This window comes from Siphateles boraxobius, unplaced genomic scaffold (assembly GCF_051911475.1).
Source record: "Siphateles boraxobius isolate OS27281-9 unplaced genomic scaffold, OSU_SipBor_1 9, whole genome shotgun sequence".
In the NCBI taxonomy this organism is placed as follows: Eukaryota; Metazoa; Chordata; class Actinopteri; order Cypriniformes; family Leuciscidae; genus Siphateles; species Siphateles boraxobius.
The window spans coordinates 14,814,048-14,839,621 of NW_027509219.1; the positions used below are offsets into that span (position 1 = coordinate 14,814,048).

The window sequence follows — 25,574 nt, forward strand, 5'->3', positions numbered from 1 at the left end:
CTAACCATCTCTGAGCTCATGGAGAGACACAGCGACACCACACTATGACCCCTGGGCCTAAACACGTATGTCAAATCCAGACTTTCTTAATCCTGTTGACGGATTAGAGCAGTGTTCTGATCCTATGCCGGTGAGACGGACCGACGTAGGTTCATTCATTCAGCCAATCAGAGAATGAGCAACAGTCAGTTAATGCCACTGTGTACGTGTAAATGTGTGAGTTCTGTCTCATACTCTCATCCATTCAAGCACAGCAGACTAGAGAGGAGGACGACGCTTAGACAGCCACCCTGAACCTTCCAAAAATACATTTCCTGCAGACACGTATTCAACGTAAGTCAGTGTATTCTCCTTTGGAGGAACTAAGCTATTTTATTTTATAAGAATATCTACTATGCATAATTATTTATATTGTTATTTCTGGAGGAAAGTACAATAGCCATACATTCTAGTGCAGAATGTTGTATTCTTGTTTATTTCTGTTCATATTTTAAATCAAATGCTTGTATATCAGGTCAATGAAGATAGAAATAAAATATTTGCTTTTCATGCAAATTCCATTGGTTTACATTAGGGTCCTTGTGACCTTATACATTTTTAACTCATTTAATTGTAAAAGTCCAAAATCGAACAATTTTTAAAATGAACGAAGTCTTGTTGCATGTGTGCGATTTGTGCAGGGGATGAGAATGTTCTTATGAGATAACCAAACACTGAACAAAAACAGATTAGCTTTCTAAAGCTGCCAGACTGGCGGCCCAGTTTCAGATCATGTGCTTCTCATTTTATTGTCTGACTCTGGATCATAACATTCATAGAGATATTTTATAGTGCGTCATGGTGGAAGATCATAAGGTTCTCAAGTTCTAATTAAGCAATAAATTAGTCAATACAGAACCTGATTTACAACAAAAATAATGTCCTTAATCAGTATTGTGTGTATATATATATATATATATATATATATATATATATATATATATATATATATATATATATATATATACAGACACAATACTGATTAAAGACATTATTTTTCATTAATCATTAATAATTATAATATTCATTATTATATCATTGAAAATGATTTTTAAAAGACTTGCCAATAGGGTACTAAAAATACTAATATACCTATTAAAAAAAGTTATATCTGAAAACAGTTTGTGGTTTGTACATTTGTCTTGTTTTAAGAATTTTTTTTACTGAAATACAAGACAAAATACAGTTTTTTTGCCATTAAGAGCCTCTACACATTTCAGTAGATAAGACTAATTTCTCTTCTTGGCATTGGCTTTGTCTACATCCCTCTCATGACACTGTCTGTGTCCACTAATCACTGAAGGACAAATCTTCTCATTGTGACCGACGAGTCAAAAGACTTATTGGTTTTCCGGATTATGTTAAACTCTTTCAAAGAAAGTGTGCATGCACACGCCGTTCAGATGATCTCATCTAGTAAATTGCAACCAGTCTACACGGTACACGTGGATGTAGTCAACCTCTGACCTTCTGTTTCCACAGCGTCTCCCGACATGTCTTCCCATTATAAAATCTTCTCTCTGATGAACTGCCTGTTACTCCTGACTGTGATGCTCCCGGCGGTCCAGTCGCGTCGGGGCGGGGGCTTCGGCCGTGGCGGGGGTCGAGGTGGAGGTTGGGGCGGCAGCAGCTCTGGTCGTGCGGGCTGGGGAGGAGGAGGAGGCGGAGGAGGGCATTACCGTGCCCCACCTGTCCACACCGGAGGCTCCTCAGGACACAGCACTGGGAAGGTAGCAGGAGCGGCTGCTGCTGGAGCTCTGGGGGGAATGCTGGTCGGCCACGGCTTGAGCTCAATGGCTCGACCCGGATACGGGTACGGGCACGGAGGCTATGGAGGATACGGAGGCTATGGCGCTGGGTATGGGCACGGGCATGGACAGGGGCATGGTGGTGGGTATTCAGGAGATCATAACGGGACAGATGTGGATTACTACACGGGTGCTGCCAGTGCCGGACCCCTGTATAACTGCGTGACAGTCTTGGGACTCGTGATGTCATTCTTACTTGGGTACTTTCTGTCATAAAGGGCACTTTTTGCAATTGGCACAGGTCATTCTTGGGCACCTTTTTGCATCTGTCAATAAAAAATTGTCTAATTAGATAAAAATTTGTGACATGCAGTGTTAAAACACGGACTAAATGCAATCAAACAGCACTATCAAGGATTTCTGCACGAGAAATAGACCACGTCCATTTACATTGTTTCATGTGTTTTGGCTTGGAAGCGAGTTATGATGAGCACAAGCCTGAAGTCAGAAGTTTGTACATTATTTAAACATCAGATTGATGTTTATTTTTTAAATGAACAATGTAGATTTTTCATCATTTAGTTTCCTTGAATAATGGAATTTTGTACCATTTAAAATATATGATAAAGAGCAGGTAGTTTATTATCTAAAGAGTTTTTCAGAGCATCATGGATATATATATATAGGCCTATACCTGTATATATTTCCTGTATATTGTTCACTGATTGTTTAGTTCTCTACTGAGCCTTTTCAACCTTCTCAATGTTTTAATCTGTTTGTTCCTGCCGTTTACGTCACTGAACATTCCAAATAAAACAAGGCTTATGGTAAAATCACATTAACAATAATTAAGCTTGACGAAGTGTGTCGAGTCGAGAGCAAATCTTGTTAAAGGGGCTCGGGCGCGTTCTACCTCACTTCCCCGAGCTCTTCACCAACCAGCTGATTGGCTTAAACCAATAAGATCTCATTGCTTTTGCTTGTACACCTTCTTAGATCTGTTTATCAGTATGTATGTTTATTTTTGTACTGCTAAAATAAATGAAATGTACTTCCTACAATACCTGACTTTTTGTCATATTTCATTTCGTGAGTGATACACAGGATAAAATCCATGTTGGTCCATTTATGCTGTTAGAGCTGGTATAGTGTTGGACTAGAGCTGGTGGACCAACTCATGAAAAACTGAAAACAATCCCATTTTCCATGCTGGTATAGGGACTGAGACGGATCAGACGCACAATTATTTGTTATATCTAACAAATAATCCACAATACCCCTCACCCATAAGCAAACCATGAGGTAGAGTTCTGATAAGACAGGTTTACAACTCAAAGGAATGTAGAATAGACAAATGTACCCCTTTTATATCCTATACCCTCTATTTATAAGCACTTGAGATATGCACAGTCATGTATCCAAATTTCCTAGCATATATTTCTTTACAGTGTTTTGCCTATGTATATTAATCTATTCTAAACTCTTTGAATGCATGTTTTAGCCTTAATTACTTCATCAAGATCACATACCATATACCATGTGAGGTATCTAAAGTTTCTATTTTAATTTCTTAAATGATCATTTACATTATAAGTCGATACCTGTGCAGAATATTAGTATTCGAAGAATCTTTAAGTTTCTCCATCAACATCCAAACAAATTACATATGCAAAACACCATGCTCAAAGATAAAGGATCATAAACTTTTCCTCTGAAAGCATAAGTTACCCTTGGCTCACTGACCTCCTGGAGCTGCACACTTTAAAAGATCATCGATCACGGGAGGATTCTGAGAAATTCTGACGTGAAGATGATGCTGAGACAACTGGTTCTCTCACATCAAGACAACATCAGTAAAGACAAATGCAAACAAATTGCATTAGGACACTTCTATTCAAATGGGCGAGACATGCAAGTACAGTAAAATTCTCATTATTTGATACATTATGTATCCCTACCCCTTTTCCCAGCATGCAAAACATACCTGGATTTTTCAGTCGGAAATATGGGTAAATGTAGCTTGATTCAAGTAAAACACACATTGAAATCCATGTGTTCTTCGCTCTGGCCATATCAGACTTTTCGTTTCTGATTCTCAGTCAAGAATTTTAAATGTACATCATAGAGTAATATAAACAGACGTGATTACACTTAACATGTGAAACATATACAGTATGAATGGAGCGGTTACATTAGGTGTGTATTAGCACTCAACCAGCTTCCTCTCTCTATCTGCAAACTAAAAAAAAAAAATAATCTGGAACGTGAAATAAATCAGAATAAACTTATGCAAATTGAGTCATAGAATCTGAGGCACATGCAGTTTTTTTTCAAATAACAATAAACTGGGAGGAAGTGTGAGGATAACAGGGAAAATGTCAAGTTTCAAAGGGATAGTTCACCCCCAAAAATTCGTTCTTCAGTGGATAACGAATAAAAAAATTAAAATAAAATAAAGAATGAACTGGTGTTCATGCAACTGGTGCAATTACAATGAACGAGGACCTGAGCTTTCAAGCCTAAACGCACTATACAAGTCTTCATTATTTAAAACTGCATTTAAATAATAAATAGTAATAAATAAATAAAAGATCATTACACTTTAAATATTCTAATTTTGATCCTTTGAAATACAAAAGGCTGAGTAAAATATAAAATAACCTTAATTTTTGGGTGAACTATTCCTTTAATGCATGATCCCAAAAACATGTAATGTGCAAAATAACCCTAACAAACAGCATTGTCTCGCACTTAAAGGGTTAGTTCACCCAAAAATGAAAAATGATGTCATTAATGACTCACCCTCATGTCGCTCCAAGGCCATAAGACCTCCGTTCATCTTCAGAACACAGTTTAAGATATTTTAGATTTAGTCCAAGAGTTTTCTGTCCCTCCATTGAAAATGTATGAACGGTATACTGTCCTTGTCCAGAAAGGAAATAAAGACATCATCAAAGTAGTCCATGTGTCATCAGTGGGTTAGTTAGAATGTTTTGAAGCATCGGAAATACATTTTGGTCCAAAAATAACAAAAACTAGGACTTTATTCAGCATTGTATTGTCTTCCGGTTCTGTTGGGGATCCGCGTTCACGAGTCCCCAGTGACGCTGATGACGTAAGACGCTGCTGACGTGTATCTGGTGCGTCCGTGTATTCGGGTTCAAATAAATATGGCTGGGCAAAAAAATGCAAGTCTTCCTCTGTGTGGAAATCCTTAGACATGTTGTGAAGATTGTTTTGTTTCCAGCGTACGTCTCCCTCAGACTGTAAACGAAGCTCGGGCGCACCAGACACACGTCAGCAGCGTCTTACGTCAGCAGCGTCACTGAACGCGGATCCCCAACAGAACCGGAAGACAATACAATGCTGAATAAAGTCCTAGTTTGTTATTTTTGGACCAAAATGTATTTCCGATGCTTCAAAACATTCTAACTAACCCACTGATGTCACATGGACTACTTTGATGATGTCTTTATTTCCTTTCTGGACAAGGACAGTATATCGAACATACATTTTCAATGGAGGGACAGAAAGCTCTCGGACTAAATCTAAAATATCTTAAACTGTGTTCTGAAGATGAACGGAGGTCTTACGGGCTTGGAGCGACATGAGGGTGAGTCATTAATGATATCATTTTCATTTTTGGGTGAACTAACCCTTTAATATTCACAGAAATATTTACCCTCTGTGTTCAGAATTAGGCAGGAGGCATTTCTTCCCAATATATGTTAATGGAGCTCTAACTTTTGTTCACCTTCCACAACAAATAGCACAACATCTTTAATTATTATTATGTGTAGAGTATTATTAATAGGGCTGGGAAAAGATTAATCGCGATTAATCGCATCCAACATAAAAGTTTGTGTTTACATAATATATGTGTGTGCACTGTGTATAATTATTTTGTATATATATAAATACACACATGCATGTATATATTTAAGAAATATTTGCATGTATATACTGTATATATTTATTTATAATTTATATATTATATATAAATATAATTTTTTTTATATATAAATATAATTTTTTTCTTATATGTATACATGCATGTGTGTGTATTTATATATACAAAATAATTATACACAGTGCACACACATATATTATGTAAACACAACCCAGCCCTAATTATTAATAAAAGTAAGTGCAGCAATGAGATTATGAATAGAAGTGACCTCTTTAAGACGTTGATTTCAGTAGGAGTTTAATAAGGAGCAGCAGGATTGTTCACATTAGCCAGTAGATATGCGAGTGAGAGGGGAAGGAGAGCTGAAGGAGAGTGGAGATTCCAGTACTACTGCAGTGCTTATGAATAAATATGAGTAGATATGAATATGCATTAGAACATTAAATCAGCAGGCAATGACGAGATTTGGCAATATATGAGTGTGTGTGTGCGTGTGTGTGTGCGTGCTTGCACCTTGAGTAAAACGCAGCGGGACATTAATGACGAGAAGAACAGATCGCGCAAAAAAGAGTCTAAAAAGTCAAATGGGAAAGGAAAACAGGAAAACAATCATTTGGCATGCTCACAGTTCTCCTTCTCAACCGACGTGAGACAAAGACGTCATTCAAATGACCATGAACAAAAGTCTTTCCGTTTATACAGTGTTGCATAAAAGCAGCAGGACATACAGAAGCTCTTGCTGCCATCCGTAGTCTCTCAATCTTTCAAATTCTCTCACATTCCCGGAAAAACAGTCTTTGCCTAAACCTCGCCAGTGTGTATTGTTCAGCATTTCCCAAGTTTGTGCTGCGTGACTGTGTTTGGTAGTTGTCTATATCTATCCGTAGTGTATCAAGGGGTGTGTTTGTGTTTGATACGTTTATTGACAAGTGATTTGTTGATGATTTGTATGGGTGTATGTGTGTGTGTGTTTTCACAGTCATAAGGAGCTCCACATATACTGCATTGGTCTTAATACATCTATGTTGATATACTATGTTTTAGGATGTTTTAGGACGTAGTTGTCAGTCTTAAACAGTTCTGTCTGCACCTGAGCGTTTGCGAACCACCTGTTCTCCATTGACCTGGTCCACGGCCAGGGTCTCCACCTCCGCCTGTTTCCGAGCTGCTCCTCCACCTGATGAGGGTGAGCGGTGGATCCGATGGGCCACTCCTATATGCGCGTTAGCACGGGGATGGGGTCCGTCCCGCGCTGGACTATTCCTAGGGCTCGGAGGCACAGGGATGTGGGCGGGGCTTGAAGGTGTAGGGGGTGTGGCTGAAGAAGCGATGGGCGGGATCACAGAGGGGCGTTCCCGCAGCACCGGTTGAGACTCTGCAGGGGCCGCTGGCTCTCTGGCTTGGAGGAACGGTGTAGGATCTGGCATGGCATCTACCGAATCTCTCAGTACCACCCTACGGCCGTCTGTAGCGCCCAACCGGTACAGCTCTGTGTATTCAGAGTGCAGCGGCTGCGAAAGGCTTTTGCGCATGCGCCTGCGTGGAGTCTCGGGTTGCCGGACGTCCTTGTCGTTTCCCGACGGCACGGGCACGGGAGCCGGGGGAGGGCTGGGTTTGAAAGAGCTGACGGGACTGACGGAGGGGCTTATACCTGCCGCCCCGCCGGCGAGAAGGCGTTTTTTGGTGGCGTGGAGCTGGGAAGTGAGGTAGGCGATGGTGCTGGCTCTCTGCTCCAGCTCTCCGGACAGCACAGCCAACTTATGGCTCTTCAACTTCAGCTCATCCAGGTACTTCTTCTCTCGCTCACGGATGGTGTTCTCCAACACTGAGATCATGGCGTTCTTCTGCTCCAGATCCCGCAGGAGCTCCGTGTTCTCCTGCTCTTTAGCCTTCAGCTGAGCCTCCAGCTCCTCACAGCGCTGGTGGAGCTCTCTGCAGCGAGCCTCGCCATCATCTGAGAGAGAGAAAGACGATACATGCAAACATTTAAAAGGATGCTTTACACATATATAATATACTTCGATTTTCAACTCCAGTCCTGGATTGCCAGTGTCCTGTTAAGTTTATCGCTAACCCGCACCAAACACAAGCAAACAAGCTAATCAAGGTATTTAGAATTATCTGAAAAATACAGGCAGGTGGGTTACATTGGGATTGGTACTAATGCATGCAGGACACTGGCTCCCCAGGACTGGGGTGGAGAATGTGTGGAAAGCTTACCAAAAAAAAAACTGTTTCATTCACTACTGAAAAGTATTGACAGTTTCAGTATATTTAAAAAAAGACTATTTAATCAAATGTGTGTGTGCTGTGTATTATGCTTATTAAAGTATAGCCTTGTTAGCTTAGTAAAATGATAACGTCAAACTCAAAAATCAATAGCTGAGTCTCTAGTCTCCAGTGCTATCTGTGTGACGCATGAGTTAATAGCTATATTGTGTGTTTTTAAATTGATCGCTTGTGAGGTTCTGTGATGATCATAGAAGGCAGCTGCCTATCTAGGCAGAGTAGCAGTTCACTAGGTTTTGGAATAAAGCTATTGTGTTAAAAACAAAGTCTGAAATAATACGTTCAAATAAAGATATTTCTGCAAACTGAAAAAAAAAAACTGAAAAAAACTAAAAACATTCTACATTAGCCTATAGAGGGCAGCACTGAACTGTGAATCAGATATCAATAAACCAATTACCTCTGAGAAACTAATGGCTATGAAACATCAAACCAGGAACAGGAACTCTCTCCCAGCGCTCCCTTAAGATCCGATGTTCAGCTTTTGACAAACAGCATTTGTTGTATTATGGGAACAGCTCGTTTAGCTTAGCTCAGCACAGATTTGATCGATTTCTCCATAAATTTAGCTGGATAGACACTGAAATTAAACCGGATAATTCTGAAGCATCTTTTACAGCATGTTATCCATTTGGAATCTGTGGAACACTGTTTTAGTCTTATAAATGTCATGTTAAACACTTGAGATTTAGCAGGCGAATAGGGTGCGTCTTAGATGGGGCACCTCAGAGAGAGAGAGGAGGGGGGGAGTGCAAGGCAGACACAGACACAGATCCTATCTCCCATTACACTGATAATGGAAAATAAAGGTTGAGGGAATAGCAGTGTCCTGCTTTACTGACCTTCAGCTTTGCAACAGTCTAAACAATTGCACTCAGGGGAGGATTCCTCTCTCATGTACTCTCCTGCTTTCTCTCAAATTTAAATTTAGTGTGCTTTATTTGCATTACAAAAACTAAGCATTTGCTAACCAGGCACTAACCAGGAAAAGTAACAAAAGATTTAGCAAATGTGACTCAAAATCTAAATCAGCAAAATGTATCAAATTAATCAGAAAAATGAAGAAAATTTACCCAAAAAGGGACAAATTTATTAAACAGGGCAAATTAGTGTGAAAGCACAGTTCCAAAAAAGCGCTGATGGGAGCGGTGGAAATACTGACGACGCGCAAATTAAAGAACACAGATGCAGATCATTTCCATAATGACCAGCCCAATCTACCAAGAGCAGTGCATATAAGCGTCTAGTTTAAGACATGGTTTTTTTTAGCTCATTTTTCGCTCTCTTTCTCTCACTTTCCCTGACCGCTTCATTACCACTTAGCAATAGCCACACAAGTTAATGAGGTCACCTTCTTATTCACACAAACCCAGTTGGACCATAACATATCCACCACGAAAACACACTCCAGCACAGTCATCTGAGGTCAAAGCGACAGCTTCAGTGTGAGAGATTGCTTGTAGTTATCCGTTACGGACATTTAGTGTAATGAGAATGAACCTTCTGCCGTTACTTCAGTCAAGAGCTGGGTTTAAGTTGTAACAGAAATAATCTCAATTATTATGTGATGGCTGGATTAAGGGTGATGCTTGATCTCTGAAGTGAGAGGAATATGTGATTCTCATTTACAAACCCTCTAGTGTCATTTGTGAATGTCTTTGCACATGAAAAACAAGTGTTATGATGTATGGCTGTGCTGTTGGTCTTGAATCTCATTTCTATTGTTAGGAACATGAGCGTAGGGATCTAGTCAGCAGGTTGCAGATGATGCATTAGCCTTTTGCATTAATGCTGTATTAGCGCAGTCATTCATAATCTCATTTCCTGTGCTAGACTCAAAACTGGCTCACATGCGGGAACACAAACAACCATACAGACGCCAAACAAATGTGAAACAAATTCATTATACAGCAATATTACAAAGCTCTCTGGAATACTTGATTCTGATTGGTCGATTGCAGTGTTTTTGCTGTTACTTTGTTTCTTTTTTAATGGACTTTTATTTCTTCTTACTATTTTGCTAATAATGTACAGTCAGTCAGTCATTATCATGTACAGAAGAACATTGGAAGACTTGGAAGTCATGTCTGTGGGAACTGCGTTGAGCATTCAGATGCCTAAACGTTTCATCAGTGCATTGTGTGTCTGTGCTGTGACTGAAAGGCTAACATATATTATACAGGGTAATACATAAAGGGAGAGAGAGGGAAATGACTGTGTATGTGTGTGTGTTTGCTGGGTGGGTCGCTGGTTGCCAGGTTGCAAGGCACGGCTGTGGTGGTATACGTGCGCCGTTGAGGAACACAGTTCTCTTTCTTTGCGGGAAAACAAAAAAAGAGGCTTATTTACAGCCTTCTGCAAAGAGAGCAAGACAGTGGAAGATAAATAAAGAGACTGCCAGACAAACAAGAAGCTAAAAATGAGCGGCCTTTCTTCTCCTGGTTGTATGTCCATCTACCAGGCTATCTGAGATTTCTTTTAACGGGTGAATTTTTGGCACTTTAACAGCATCCTAGCAACACCTGACACACATAGCGCCCTTGCATAAGCATTTTGTTCTGACCACATGTGAGTGTGAATGCAGGCACACAAAGTGTGCGTGAGAAATCTTACCGCCTGGATCCGAGCTCCGCATTGTCAGCTCATATGTCAGTTCTGTGAAGCAAAAGAGAGGACAGAGGGAGTGGACAGGACGACAAAAGGAGGAGTGTGAGGGAGGGAGGGGAGAGCGATCAAATGTTAGGCTGGCAGCACAGAGAATCACACTACCGTCAATGACAGCAGTTGAAGATCACATGACACAAGACATCACCTGCAACAGGAGGAGATCAAGAGAGTGAGAGCAACAGAAGACAGAGTCAACCAGGGATAAAAGAGCATGTAGGAGTCAAACAACATGAAACTTTAAAATCTGTACTTTGAGTGAATACTGACCTGGATTTTATGCTGACTGTTTTGATTTGATTTGCTATGCTTTAATCTGCTGTTTTGCTTAGCACGTTAATGAACAGCAGACAAGAGGACCAGGATTTCATGTTGACTTAGATTTGATTTGTCGTTGTTTTTTGCTTTACTTATTTGTTTTGCTTAGCTGTTTTATATTGTTTTTTGTTTGTTTGTTTGTTCTATTTTTGCGCATTAATAAACCACACACAAAAGGACCAGGATTTCACGTTGACTTTCTTTTCCTATTTTGCTTTACTTTGCTGGTTTGGTTGTTTTTTTATGCACAAAATAGGACCTGGATTTCATGGTGACTTTCTTTTGTTATTTTGCTTTTACTTTGCTGTTGTTGTTTTTTTTGTGTGTGTATTAATGAATTACACACAATAGGACCAGGATTTCATGTTGATTGGAGTGTGAGGCAGCATTAATGAGGATCGAGCCTCTATGAGATGAAGTGTATTCTCCCAGGCCTGAATATTAATCCCTGTTGCACTGTTTTACTCTATTAGCGTGGCAGGACTGCATAAGATGTACGTGCAGTATGTGCCAGAGACTTGTGTTTGTTTCTGATGAAGATGTTTAAAATGACACCAAAGAGACCTGGTCATGTAATACACAGGCTTGGAAACATTTCATGAGGGCAAGTGTGTGGGCGAGTTAAAATCCAACTCGAGTCACATGCTAATCCCATCCTACCCTCTTCCTCCTTATTTTGTCAAATCTCAGTTGTCCTCTGAATAAAAAGTGTCAAAAGTCCAAAAATAAAATAAAAAACAATACAAAGTGGCCTAATAAAATATGAATAAATGCACTGTAAATTGGAATTAATTTAACTTCATTGCTCAGCAAAACTATTTTACGCAAGCAAGTAATTATAATAAGAATTTGAGCCATTAAATAAATTAGACTTCATTTTAATGATTATAGTGCTTTGTTTACTGTAGACATTTTACAAGTGAATAATGTATGTGTATGCTTGTATGCTGTAAGTGTATTGGCATGTGTGTGCACCTGTGCAGTGCTGCTGTAGGCGGCGGATCTCAGCGTGAAGGCCTTTTAATGTGTTGGCATGGTCTTGTTGCAGGAACAGCAGGTTCTTCTGTGCACTGTGCAGTTGATTCTCCAAGGTCACACTCGCCGAGGCCATTATGATAATACACGGTCACACTCACATGTAGAAATAAACTCACTCACACGGGCACACACACTAGCCCAGGACACCTGTAAACACAAGAATAGAAAATACAGGTTCTGGTCATATAATTATAATATCATCAAAAAGTTTATTACAGTAATTCCATTCAAAAAGTGAAACTTGGATATTATATTCATTCATTACACACAGACTGATATATTTCAAATGTTTATTTCATTTAATTGTTATGATTAAAACTGACAACTAATGAAAATCCCAAATTCAATATCTCCGGAAATTAGAATATTACAAAAACCAATACAAAAAAACGATTTTTAGAAATGTTGGCCAACTGAAAAGTATGAACATGAAAAGTATGAGCCTGTACAGCACTCAATACTTAGTTGGGGCTGCTTTTGCCTGAATTACTGCAGCAATGCGGCGTGGCATGGAGTCGATCAGTCTGTGGCACTACTCAGGTTGCTCTGATAGTGGCTCTTCTGCATTGTTGGGTCTGACGTATCGCATCTTCCTCTTCACAATACCCCATCGATTTTCTATAGGATTAAGGTTAGGCGAGTTTGCTGGCCAATTAAGACCAGGGATACCATGGTCCTTAAATCAGGCACTGGTAGCTTTGGCACTGTGTGCAGTTTCTCTCCTACTCTTTCAGTAAGTGTAACCTTTAAAATAGTTCAAAATAACAGTCAATCATCCTACAATTCACCAGCAGTGAAATATTTGTGACTGTACTTCTTTAAAACAGCATATGCCACAGTCCTGGCTAAAGCTACACTCCAATGATAGGTTTACACGGAGACAAATGCTTAAATGTCTGACGCAATGGAGTGACAGCCATAGTGAGGTCAGGACACTGTCACACACAAATACATTACAGCAATCAAATTAAGTTTACTCCGGATATCACAAAGCCTTCCCCGAATCATCGTTCCTCTGTCTGAAAGGACAAAGAGCTATATTTAGCTAAATGACAGCATAATGGTTTGACATTACGTAATGCCTTTCAGATGAGGCAGAGAAGCGAGGGAGATAGTATTGATTTAAGGGGGTGAACGCTGGTTTCCACAGACCCTGAAATGCTCAAGTATCCTCTCCCATCCAGAAGAGGATCATACATATTTCATCATTTTAAGTTCTCTGATCCACTTAAAGTGTAAGTAGGGCTAGGTTGTATTGGATGTGTACGGTATATAGCTGGTGATTCAAATTTTTTCTGGCCATTATTGTTATTTGATTACTTTTGCGATCCTTTCTTGCCTCATGACTGTGGAAGTGTTAAAAATGCTTTAATAGTCATGTACACTTGAGTTGTAAAGACAGTGCAGTATAGTTCGTTTGACTATCATCAGTCTCTGTATGGCATTTTTCAAATATTAAAATATATTTATTTTTTTATTCAGTAAATCTTCAAAAGTGACAGTATAGATATTTATAATGTCACAAAATATTTCTATTTCAAATAAATGCTGCCCTTTTTCTTTTCTTTTTTGCCCAAACTTTCTATTAATTGAAAAATTCTTTAAAAAAGAAGCATGGTTTTCACAAAAATATTAAACAGCACAATTGTTTCCAACCCAGATAATAAGAAATGTTTCATTGGCATTAATTCAGCCAATTAGAATGATTTCTAAAGGATTATGCTTTAAAATTACACTTTATTTTAAATTGTAATATTTCACAATATTACTGTTTTTAGATTTTATTTTTACAAAAAAAATATGATACAATGCTTGGTGGGCATAAGAGTAATAAAAAAATAGCATATCAATTAAATGAAAATGACTAGGTTAAAAGATTTTCCTCGTGCTCATTTAGTGAAAAACTATGTGTTAATTATTTTAAATAATTTCACTGCTGTGACTTTGACTTTTATGCAAATTCTCTGGTCATATCTGAAATGTAACTTTGTAATGCTGAGTTTCTTAGTTTAAATAAAATGTCAACATTAAAAAAAATTTTTTTAAACTGAGACAGAAGATTTGCGTTCTAAAAAGTTATATGATTACTGTCAAGAGTAGTATAACTCGCACCACTCAGGATGAACGCAGAAAGTCTTTTTTTAAAATCCAGGAGTAAAAAAGAACAAGACAACTACACTTTAATATAAACAATACCAGACAAGGACCAGAATGAAATACAGGGTTTAAATACAAGGAGCAAACAAAGGGAACTAATCAAGACCAGCTGAGCAGAATGATTAATTAATGGGTAACCTAGGTGACAAACTAGGAAATCAGATCAAATCATGACAGAACTCAATCAAATCAAAATCACAATAAACAAAACCACATTTACAGTACATTAAACGTTTGTCTCTTATTACAAAAATCAAATAAACTTAAATTTCTCATGATATAACACTTTGGCCCAGCCTAATATAACATATTCCAGTTTGTACTACCTAAATGAAACTCACTTCTGGGTTAATTTATTAATCTAACACATTAAATATTTTTCTTGCTTCTACCAGAAGATAAAAAGTGTCCCATTCATGGCTCCTTTGATTTAGTAAAAGGGTACTCATAAAGCCCTGTGTTTAGTATGAATTATTAACAGAGATCTTATTGCCTCAATTGTATTTCGGCACACTCTTCCTTTTGGGTGCACTTCTTTCTATCATGATAATGCAACAGAATAAAACTGACGAATCCAGAGGAGAAACAAAAAGATTGAAGAAAGCGCCTCGGTATGTTGAGGGTCCGCATTGATAATTACACTATTTGACTCTGCTATTCTGGACATTTCATCTGGACGCCGCAGTGATTTATACTTATACAGCATAGAGTCACGTTTTTGTCATGAGATCAAGTTGAAAACGAGAAAAAGGAGCAGCCGAAACTGGTAGTGTGGTTGGTCAGAAGACAGGAACAGACGCTTTAAACACAGTCTCACTCTGACAGACTAACCACAGCCCTTCACCAGACAGACAACAAAAGGAAGACTGGAATCCCTGAAAGGGAAAACAAAAGCACTGTGGGTTTCTGAAAAAAACAACAACATGCATATATTTGAAAATGAACGGTATGGCTAAAAAAGGGTAAGACGATGTTGGAGTTAGTCAGTGGAACTCATGAAAAGCCTATGAGCATGAATGAGTAATGGAAGGCTATGGGTGCGGACTACAGTAGACTCTGTCCCACTCTTTTATTCATTCACTTGCTGTCTTCCCTCCTGTGCCCTTTCGATTTCTCCTATATCACCACGTACAGTATGCAAAGGTGAAGATTTACAGAAACAGTGAACTAACAACAAGCAGGGTTGGCAAAATTCAGAATTTAGAAAAAAATTCTCTTCAATTTAGGAGTGAGACTTGAATGAGCGTGAACCTGAAATGAGTTGCAGCACCCTGCAGGAAGTTGAATCAGAATTACAGGAATTTACTGATTTGCAATTCAAAGAGACTCGACACGGTCACACAAAAGAGGAATTTCATTTGTCCAACCCAAGTTTTGTGACAAAACTAAAATAATTATGAATATTTATAAATAATAATGAATAATCATTAATGATGTCTTTAATAACGTAAGCCCGCTTTTTGTTGTTTGCATCCATTTTGAACAGTGGTGGTCCATGAAATAGGCCTAAGCTTTAATAAATATAATGAAATATATACAGTACTGTTCAAAAGTTTGGGATCGGTATATGGTTTTTAAAGTATTTTATGCTCACCAAGGCTGTATTTATTTGATCAAAAATGCATGTGCAAATAATATTACAATTTGAAATAACTTTTTTTCTATTTAAATATATTTCAAAATATAATTTATTCCAGTGATGTCAACGCAGAATTTTCAGCATCATTCCTCCAGTCTTCAGTGTCACATGACATGATCCTACAGAAATCACTGTAAAATTCCATATTGCTCATACACACACATCCTGATGAAGAATCATTTTTCAGTTCTTCCAAGTTATACTGTAGGTGGACACCTACACAATCCACTTATAACATTAGCTGGGTGTCGTTAATAGCGCATCTGTTTTTCCCCAGCACAGTGCATACAGACGTTACACACAGTCAGAATGACTTTGCCACGGTCAAACCTGCTGTGTACAGTAATGCTCAAGACGACCGCTACATAACAAAGGACTTTGACAGATGACCTCCATTACTTAAAGACAGAAAGAGAGAGACTACGAGGCTCCTTGGAGAAGGCAAATTCTATGAATATTTTATGAATAATGAAAAGTGTAGGAGTTTGTATGCCTACTATGAGTAATACTTATAATAATGTACTACAACTGCAAGTGATGGTGTCACCTCGTAAATGACATGAGCACTTCCTGACACAAGAGAGCTTCCCAGCACCAGCCATGACATCATAAAAACATCATATACTGAGCTACTAAAATTTGGTTTTGCTTGAATGACAGCAACACTCGGGTTGCATGAACTCCAAACGTTTGTGTAAAACCTGATGACCGTGTTCTCCAGACTGTTATGAGAAGATCCAAAGAGCATCTTGAGCTTCAATGAAAGCAAGAACATCTGACTAGCTGCACAGAGTCACATGATCAACATCCCAAATTCACTTTGATTAATGTCCAAGAAATAGTGCCGAATCTGACATATTTCTTATTCATTTTACATCATACCATTTGTTTGGTTTAAAATTTTCTAAATTCTAAAATTCTAATTTTACCTCTTAGATTTTTAATGTGGACAGACTTTTGTTCAACCCAGGCTCACTGGAAAAAACGTGCTCACGTATCGCACTTTCAAATTGAAATGTCCAGTGAGTTGAACTAAGCGATTTTTGAAATTGACACACAAACAAACACACTCCCCTCTTCATTGCTCCGCCCCTAAAATAATGGACACGCTGAAACAGGAACCCATTAACAATTGGTGTATCAGACAATTCCAGCAATAGATTATATTATAGAATATATTAGGGCTGCACAAGTAATCACAATTTCCATGTAATCGCACTTAAAGGGTTAGTTCACCCAAAAATGAAAATGATGTTATTAATGACTCACCCTCATGTCGCTCCAAGCCCGTAAGACCTCCGTTCATCTTCAGAACACAGTTTAAGATATTTTAGATTTAGTCCGAGAGTTTTCTGTCCCTCCATTGAAAATGTATGAACGGTATACTGTCCTTGTCCAGAAAGGAAATAAAGACATCATCAAAGTAGTCCATGTGACATCAGTGGGTTAGTTAGAATGTTTTGAAGCATCGGAAATACATTTTGGTCCAAAAATAACAAAAACTAGGACTTTATTCAGCATTGTATTGTCTTCCGGTTCTGTTGGGGATCCGCGTTCAGTGACGCTGCTGACGTAAGACGCTGCTGACGTGTGTCTGGTGCGCCCGAGCTTTGTTTACAGTCTGAGGGAGACATACGCTGGAAACAAAACAATCTTCACAAACATGTCTAAGGATTTCCACACAGAGTAAGACTTGCATTTTTTTGCCCAGCCATATTTATTTGAACCCGAATACACGGACGCACCAGATACACGTCAGCAGCGTCTTACGTCATCAGCGTCACTGGGGACTCGTGAACGCGGATCCCCAACAGAACCGGAAGACAATACAATGCTGAATAAAGTCCTAGTTTTGGTTATTTTTGGACCAAAATGTATTTCCGATGCTTCAAAACATTCTAACTAACCCGCTGATGTCACATGGACTACTTTGATGATGTCTTTATTTCCTTTCTGGACAAGGACAGTATACCGTTCATACATTTTCAATGGAGGGACAGAAAGCTCTCGGACTAAATCTAAAATATCTTAAAGGTTGTATCAGTGATTTCAGGCCTAAAAATAAATGTCTAATCTTTCCTAACGATCCGCTAGCTGCCCGCCCCATAAGCATGCCGTCCAAAAACCGCGTCTCTGTAGGCAGCGTAGGCTCTGAGATCTGCACACAAAAACAAATGGGACAACCACCACTCAAAACCAAAATAAACAGTGTTCCAACCAATCACTGACAGGGGCGGGTGTTGTGAGGTTTTGCGCTCGTGCACGGCTGGACGCGAAATCGGAGCAACACCCGCCCTGTCAGTGATTGGTTGGAACACTGTTTATTTTGGTTTTGAGTGGTGGTTGTCCCATTTGTTTTTGTGTGCAGATCTCAGAGCCTACGCTGCCTACAGAGACGCGGTTTTTGGACGGCATGCTTATGGGACGGGCAGCTAGCGGATCGTTAGGAAAGATTAGACATTTATTTTTGGGCCAGAAATCACTTATACAACCTTTAAACTGTGTTCTGAAGATGAACGGAGGTCTTACGGGCTTGGAGCGACATGAGGGTGAGTCATTAATGATATCATTTTCATTTTTGGGTGAACTAACCCTTTAAACCGATTTGGTTTATCACGATTTTGAAATCGCAAATGCTGCAAATATTTTTTTATGCGCAGCTTGTCATTGACGTACGGCCCTGTAAACGCTGCTCCATCTGAAAGCACTGTGTGAATCGTGTGCGATTTCATTGCGATTAATTGTGCAGCCCTAATATGGATGAATTACCTGTGATTCAACAACAGCATATCTTGGTTATAGTAAAAAGCAATGTTACTCACATATTAAAGGGGAACTATGCAGTTTTTTAACTTAACTGAACAGCTTCAGAGTTATTGGAATGGTTATGACTTTTTTCCGTATATGACTTGTGGCCGTCTCACTATTAATTAGGGGTGTAACAATACCCTCATGTCACGATTCGATACATATCACGATACGATACTCCAAGACATATGGTAAAAGCTTAAACAAAAAATTAACTGTTGATTAAAATGCTAAATTTGGTATTACTTTGGGTGTGTAAATGAATAGGCTTGGACTTGGCGCTGTTAACCCAATGCACAGAACAATGGTGACACCAGAATAAAAATATTCATGATTTATTTTTCATGAATACATTATTTTAGACAAATATAATTGCACACTTTCACTGACTAGATGTATTTAAAATAATGTAGGCCACATTTTTATTGGTAACATAAGCCATGTGGCATTATAAGGACCCACAAATATTCCCCCATTGCATTATTATAAATTATATTCAACATTATATATAGTAGTTTAATGTAGTACTGACAACTTTGTAAACTTGAATTTTTTCATGCACAGTAATTTTCATTTTGGGTGAACTAGCCTGTACACTATACACATTGTCACTATTCAAAATACATATTGTTGCATTTTTGTATTGCGGTATACAGTGACACGACAGTGTTTCCCCTAGAAATTTTTCCAGCAGCGGTGCTGTTACGTGCCCGAGCTTGTTACCAAGCCGCGTGTGGTGGGGTCCGGGGGCATGCACCCTGGAAGATTTTTTTTTAAAAATAACCCCTTAAACCATGACTTCTGGCAAGTTTTGTGGATAGAAATGGACATTTTGAGAAAAACAAATATGACATACCATCAACTGATTCAAGGCATGATTATTGCAGCACGTACCTTGAACTGCAGTCACAAACAGAAACCTTCATTTATAATTTTAGACAGGACTGTTCATGTTTTCTTTTGTGTTCATTTTCAGCTTGGTAGAAATTGTTTAGGGGAAAAATGAAACGGCACAACCCAGAAAAAGATTATTTACAATTTATTGAAAATTTTATCTTAATGGGAAAGGCCACACCCAATCTGTGAGCACTTAATTTTTCTGGGCTTTTTATAGAAGATCTCTAAGGCTCTTTGGTAATTGAATGATATTGTGGGGGTATTTTTTGTTTTTGCAAGAAGTCTTATGCTCATCTAGCCTGCATTTATTTAATCAAAATCCAGAAAAAACAGTAGCCTAATATAGTGAAATATTATTACTAGTGCTGTGCGTTAAACGCGTTATTAACGGCGTTAACGCAAACACATTTTAACGGCGTCAATTTTTTTATCGCGAGATTAACGCTCTTTTTGGCCTAGCAAACAACACCACACCGGATAGCTAGACCGGAAACAAAACAACAGGCACGCCGCACGTACTTGTTTGGGCTTGCGCGCCGGCCAAAGAGTAGTAGGCTAACGTTACGTTTTGAGTGGATGGCGCGAGCGCGAGACGCCGATCTAGAGACGTGCACTCTCAACGCAATAGAGTGCGGCGCGGGACTAGATTTGATGGCCGAGTGCGAGGGCGGGCTCGAGCGGTAATGCACTCACTGTGTGTGCGGATACGGGAGAATAAAACGATTCGCGGGACTCCCGCAAACTAGAAATATCTATGAATAAAACATAAAAACTAATACATTTTTATTCATATGTTGCAGAAAAGCTACAAGAACAACTAAAACAAAATAGAAACGATTTACAGGCCAGAGTTTCTTTTTATAACATGTTTGCAGCGTTGAGGGATGTAGCCAATCACAGACATATGAAGAAGCATCAGAAGCATTTAAAATAGACTCCCCTCACCGCTCAAGACAGACTTTTTGTTCAGTGCTGAATTCTGTAAGCTGGCAAATCCTCAAATTATAACAAACAAAGTGTATATATTATGAAAGATGCATTGTGCAGTCAGCTTCACTGATAATAACAGATGTGTGAGATTGCGATGAACTGATGTCAGCTTTTTAGGAATTATTAAGGGAGCGCACTTTGCGCGCATTCAGTCATGCCAAACCATGCACTCAGTAGCCTGCTTGCTTTTATGTTATAACAGTGGTTTGTGTGTTAATGCTTTAATAACAAATAATTTATCAGGAGCATTTATGCTGATGTGTATGGTGGCGACACGTAGGCGAAAGTATTTGGAGGTAGCCTACAAAAAAAAGAGTGTATTTGCGGGCGGGAGCGGGACAAAAATGTTGCGGGCGGGAGAAAGTAACATAGAAAATAGTTGAGAACGTCAGTTATAACGACCCACGTATGAAAAAAATTGACGGGTTTAAATCGGGCTCGGGCTCATAATTACAGTTTATGTGTCGGGCCGGGCTCGGACACAATGCGCACGGGCTCGGGTCGGGCTTGATTTTTTTGGGCCCGATCTAAGCTCTACAATGGATGACTTCAGACAGAAGCACATGGATACCACAGCTAAGAAAAAACTTAATGCTGATCCACTTTTCCATGTTGATAAGAGCATTAAAATTAGAAAAAATAATGAGACAAATAGAAATCAAGGGACATTTAGAATAGATAAAAATGTGCGATTAATCGCGAGTTAACTATGGCATTAATGCGATTAATCGCGATTAAATATTTTAATCGTTTGACAGCACTAATTATTACATGATGTTCTTTTTAACTTTTTATTAATCAAAGAATCTTAAAAAAAAAAAAGAGCATCACGTATCATCATATTAGAATGATTTCTGAAGGACACCAACAAGTTTAGTAGACTCATCTGAAAAATTAAATATGATTTAACGTTAATTATCAGGACTATGAGCAGTAGGTGATACTTCCTCGTCCTCATGGAGAGCGCGGTTCGTACCACTTTCTCCTTTCCACAAGCGCTTGCTCTCCCGTGGCGTCTGTCGTTGCTATGCAACCATGAACAGAGGCGCGCTTGAAAAAACGAGCGCGCCAGCCGCATTTGAAATAATGAATTTGCACGCGCAAAAAAACGTGCTATGTGAACGGCCCCTTATGGCAACGTGACATTAGTCTAATCGAAAATATTTCCATATGTGGCTCTTTCCTCCTTGTTAACAACGGGATTCAGAGCCACCGCATGCAGCGCCGCCGGTCGCCATGACAGTGTTTTTAGGTGTGTAAGTGAATGTCGTGATATTGCTGATCATGGAAAGATTTTGCAGCGGCGCTGAAAATCCAGCGGCGCCGCTGCTGCTGAATACATTGTAGGGGAAACACTGCACGATATATTGTTACACCCCTACTATTAATCGATAATCTGCGATCATATAATTTGTGTCAAAAAAGAAGTGTTTTCATTAACAAAGTTTGGGAGAAGCACGTTCAACTGATTAAGCAATTAACACGTCTATCCTATCAGCATGAGAGAAAGCCTAGCTATACACACAGTCAACTCACCTACATTCCTCGATAGTCTCTCCCACCCCCCCATCCGTCTTCTCACTCTTGGCCTGTTCCTATCACAGCCAGGAATACGGGGGGAAGTACTCTGCGTTCGGGCCAAATGCCGAGCTCTGAGCCCTCTCATCGGACAGCATGCCAAATACGCATACCATTTGACTTATTTGTGAATGTGAACTTGTGAAATAAAAGTTGTTGGTGTTTCACTGCATTAATTTCAGCAGGAAACTGCAGTGAACAGTATGCATACGTACGTTTGCGGTGCTCAGCAAAAATGTAGGAAGAGCACTTTTTTCCCAATTAGCCCACATTGTTTTCGGATTTCATTGACACCTTTCTTTAAAGCCTCTGACCATTATTCAAGTCCTTAACACAACAGGCATTCTATTTTAATTTGTTCTCAGAATTTGTTTTTACAAAAGCGGTCACTGGAGCGGAACCCTTTAAAAAGACACACATTTGTACCTAAATAGTGCATATTAGTACCTCAAAGGTACCAAAATTAGAACCTTTTTAAAGGGTACTGTCCCAGAAACAGCTTTTGTACCATTTTTCTGAGTGTTATAACACAATAAATCATAATTGACTGATGAGAGGCATCAAGCAAGCATCAGAATCAGAGTGCACCGCATCACCATCTGTATCCCGTATCTAACTGCTTACCGTAAAATAACCGTTCAATCACAGGCACTGGAAGCACTTTAGAAGTGATATCCCACGGCATATGTCACGACTCACTCCCTCGCCCCTCCTTTAGGGGCCATTTATGGGCCGGTAGACATTTTATAGCGCTGATGCTGACATTTGCTCTGATCTGACTGACGTTTGTCCCTTCAGTCAGAGGGTGAGGCCTCTACCGCCCCGCTCCCCATGAGACAAAAGAATCCCCCTGACATTAGTACTTAACTCTGTTGTTCTTTCTCCCCCGTACTGTCTCTCACTCTCTCCCTTTTTCTTGACCTCCAAATTATCTCTCCTCTCGCATTAATAATCAATGAGCTGCAGCGTTAGAGGAGACTCTAAAACACTGTTATATCCTAGTCCTGATAGACACTTCACGCACACAAACATCCAGTGCTTTGGAGAGGACCAGCCCTTGAGTCACACCCACTAGGCCTTCATTCTCCAGCATGATGTAAGCTAGATGATGACATATTATGCACTGCACAAAAAACAGCAGCAGATTAATAGCAACTGAATATCAGATATTATTAGGCTATAGATGTCACTGCTTTTTGTTTTAATTATTAAATAAAACACTTATAACTGAATATGGAGCATATATGAAGAAGACAGTACAAAAATCATGCTAAATAAAATGTGGGACTTTCATGGCAGCATCTGATTGGCCAGTGCACATCAACACAAGCACGTGAGAATGGCTGGGGATGAGCAGGGTCATAAACGGCACCTGCATTGCGGACAGCGCAACAATCGAGATAAACCACCATCCTAAAAAATAATAGATACATCATAAGACCTTCAAAAGGCTAGAAACACAAGACCGTGTCTGTTGCGCTTTGCTCAAAAACTGTGAACATTGGAGAAACGACAGCACGTGTTCAAAACAATACTGCATAATGTATCTGCTAAGTAAAATCTATAGATTTTCAGTTAAGACCATTTTAATAAAACAAAGGCTGACGCATTAATACAAAAATATTATAAATATATAACAATTTCAATTGATAGTTATATCAAAGCAGTTCATTTTTTATAATACAAGTAAGCTGACAATCATGATAAATAATTAAACACAAATAGCCTATCCTAAAATGCATTCTGCTCCAAAATGTATCCTACACACAACATCCAAAACAAGCAGCCAGAATGTGTCAATAATGTGTTCAATGACATCTATAAGTTATTCCACTTTATAACACCCATCTTCCACACCATCGTCTAGCACTGTCACAATAATCAGCCAACGGCTCATTCGAGTCGATTAATGACCTCATCCGTCCGAAAATACGCAACAAGCAGCAACCAAAAGCAACAACAACAACAACCGCTATCTGTCCCATCGCTAAGCTGCATACTTACACTATACGTGCCAGTACTCTTTTCAGAATAATGTAGTAGCATACAGTAGGCATTCTTTGAAACACATCGCTTGTTTCAGTCAGCGGCTCGGGCTCGAGCGCGAGCAGGTGCAGCTGAGATGCGCTTTACACCGGGAGCGAAGCTCAAAGATGCGTCCGACACCTACCAGAAAGACGGGCTGAGATTAGTATATGGCTGATGGGTAGAGATGGGCTTGGTTCTGCTGTCTGCGGGCTGTCTTCGCGGGGGGGGGTTCCTCCTCGCAGGGGCAGAGAGAGGGCTCTGTCTGTCATCTCCCGGAGATACAACACTAAATAAAGCGGTGCATGCCGGGATACTGAGGAAAACGCGCGCGCGCACCTCTGAGGGCCTCTGGCGCAGGTGAAACGCACACACAAGTCTCTTTATTATCGGCTTTTAGTGATCAATAGTTTAATGGTTGTTAATATGATATAAACTATGATATCTGGCGATGGCGAGTTAATTGTGTCAACCGAAATGTATTTGATCCGAAGCGTCATCATCACTATAGAAACGCGCTTGATGCACGTCTCCGAGAAGTCTTCATTTCTGTCTGATTATGAAAATTAAAGTTAAAAATTTGTAATAGCCCTTTTAATTATTGAATCAACATGTCTAAAAAAACAAAAACAAGAAAGACTCATTCATTCTGTAGCTCAAACACTGATCTTGGATCTACAGTAGGCCTAGGCTAGAAACAATGTACATGGCAATTAGCCTATGTCTAAAGGCATCTGCTAAATGTAGCCTAATTATGAGCGTATATGATAGTTTAGTTTGTAGTGCTATAAGTTCTTAATAAAAAAATATATAAAATAAATTGCTTAAAAAGATGTTCATAAATGTAAAAAAAAAACTTGAATTTCCTTTGAATTTCACAGTTGCTTTGAATTTCACAGTTGCTTTGAATTTCACAGTTGCCAACTAGTGGAAAAAGATCACCTGATCCACTGTTAGTTTTTTTTTTGTCATTTTTAGAATAGGCCTATGTAGGCTAATGTAAGCCAATAAAACATATATTTTCATTTAATACATTTCCTTTTTTTCCACAACAGTCAATAAACTTAAACTTCAGTAAACATATTTTAATCATTATTCTCATTATTCTTTAAGTCTTTTACAAATAAAACTAATTTTAAGCATGTGTAAAGTTATCAGTAATAAACGTTTGGATGAATAGCCAATATTTTAATAATCTTTAAAAGGAATTGTATTCCGTGACGCCATAACTGCTCATAACTATTTAAGAAGCCAAGTTATCGTAAGATATTTTTCACTACACAATATGAATCTTGTTTAGGTTAGTGTCTGATCATGAGAACATGAGGAGCATCTTCTTGCCAAGATACAATCTCCTGGATTAGTCAATTTATAAAAGCCTTCAAAAGTGCAGACTGGAACTCCACCAAGTGGAAAATTCCACAACAAAACCAATCTGCTTGAGTGAAGCCTCTGCATTTTCTGAAAACAAAAA

The 25,574-nt window shown here is 39.0% G+C and overlaps 2 protein-coding genes across 3 annotated transcripts; one reads left to right on the forward strand and one right to left on the reverse strand.

Moving 5' to 3' along the window:
* Window positions 1-160: 160 nt before the first annotated feature.
* Window positions 161-2,146, forward strand: prnpa (prion protein a (Kanno blood group)). Its single transcript, XM_077224524.1, has 2 exons — window positions 161-333; window positions 1,522-2,146. The coding sequence occupies exon 2, from the start codon at window positions 1,533-1,535 to the stop codon at window positions 2,061-2,063; it is 531 nt and encodes a 176-aa protein (XP_077080639.1). The 5' UTR covers window positions 161-333; window positions 1,522-1,532; the 3' UTR covers window positions 2,064-2,146.
* A 3,831-nt stretch (window positions 2,147-5,977) lies between these two features.
* ccdc92 (coiled-coil domain containing 92) lies at window positions 5,978-24,388 on the reverse strand. Of its 2 annotated transcripts, none has more exons than XM_077222722.1 (4): window positions 24,246-24,388; window positions 11,944-12,153; window positions 10,600-10,641; window positions 5,978-7,651 (listed from the first exon to the last, which is right to left on the reverse strand). In XM_077222722.1, the coding sequence occupies exons 2-4, from the start codon at window positions 12,077-12,079 to the stop codon at window positions 6,768-6,770; spliced, it is 1,062 nt and encodes a 353-aa protein (XP_077078837.1). In that variant the 5' UTR covers window positions 12,080-12,153; window positions 24,246-24,388; the 3' UTR covers window positions 5,978-6,767. The 2 variants fall into 2 exon arrangements, with proteins under 2 accessions (XP_077078837.1, XP_077078839.1); XM_077222724.1 differs by having other exon boundaries at window positions 24,080-24,275.
* Window positions 24,389-25,574: the final 1,186 nt, after the last annotated feature.

What these genes read in the sequence shown, in the direction of transcription:
- prnpa (XM_077224524.1), top strand. Translation starts at nt 1,533, where the DNA reads ATGTCTTCCCATTATAAAATCTTCTCTCTGATGAACTGCCTGTTACTC.
- ccdc92 (XM_077222722.1), bottom strand. Translation starts at nt 12,079, where the DNA reads ATGGCCTCGGCGAGTGTGACCTTGGAGAATCAACTGCACAGTGCACAG. An exon ending in CCTACAGCAGCACTGCACAG is followed by an intron (nt 10,642 to 11,943) that starts GTGCACACACAT and finishes TTTGCTTCACAG; the next exon opens with AACTGACATATGAGCTGACA. An exon ending in GCGGAGCTCGGATCCAGGCG is followed by an intron (nt 7,652 to 10,599) that starts GTAAGATTTCTC and finishes TCTCTCTCTCAG; the next exon opens with ATGATGGCGAGGCTCGCTGC.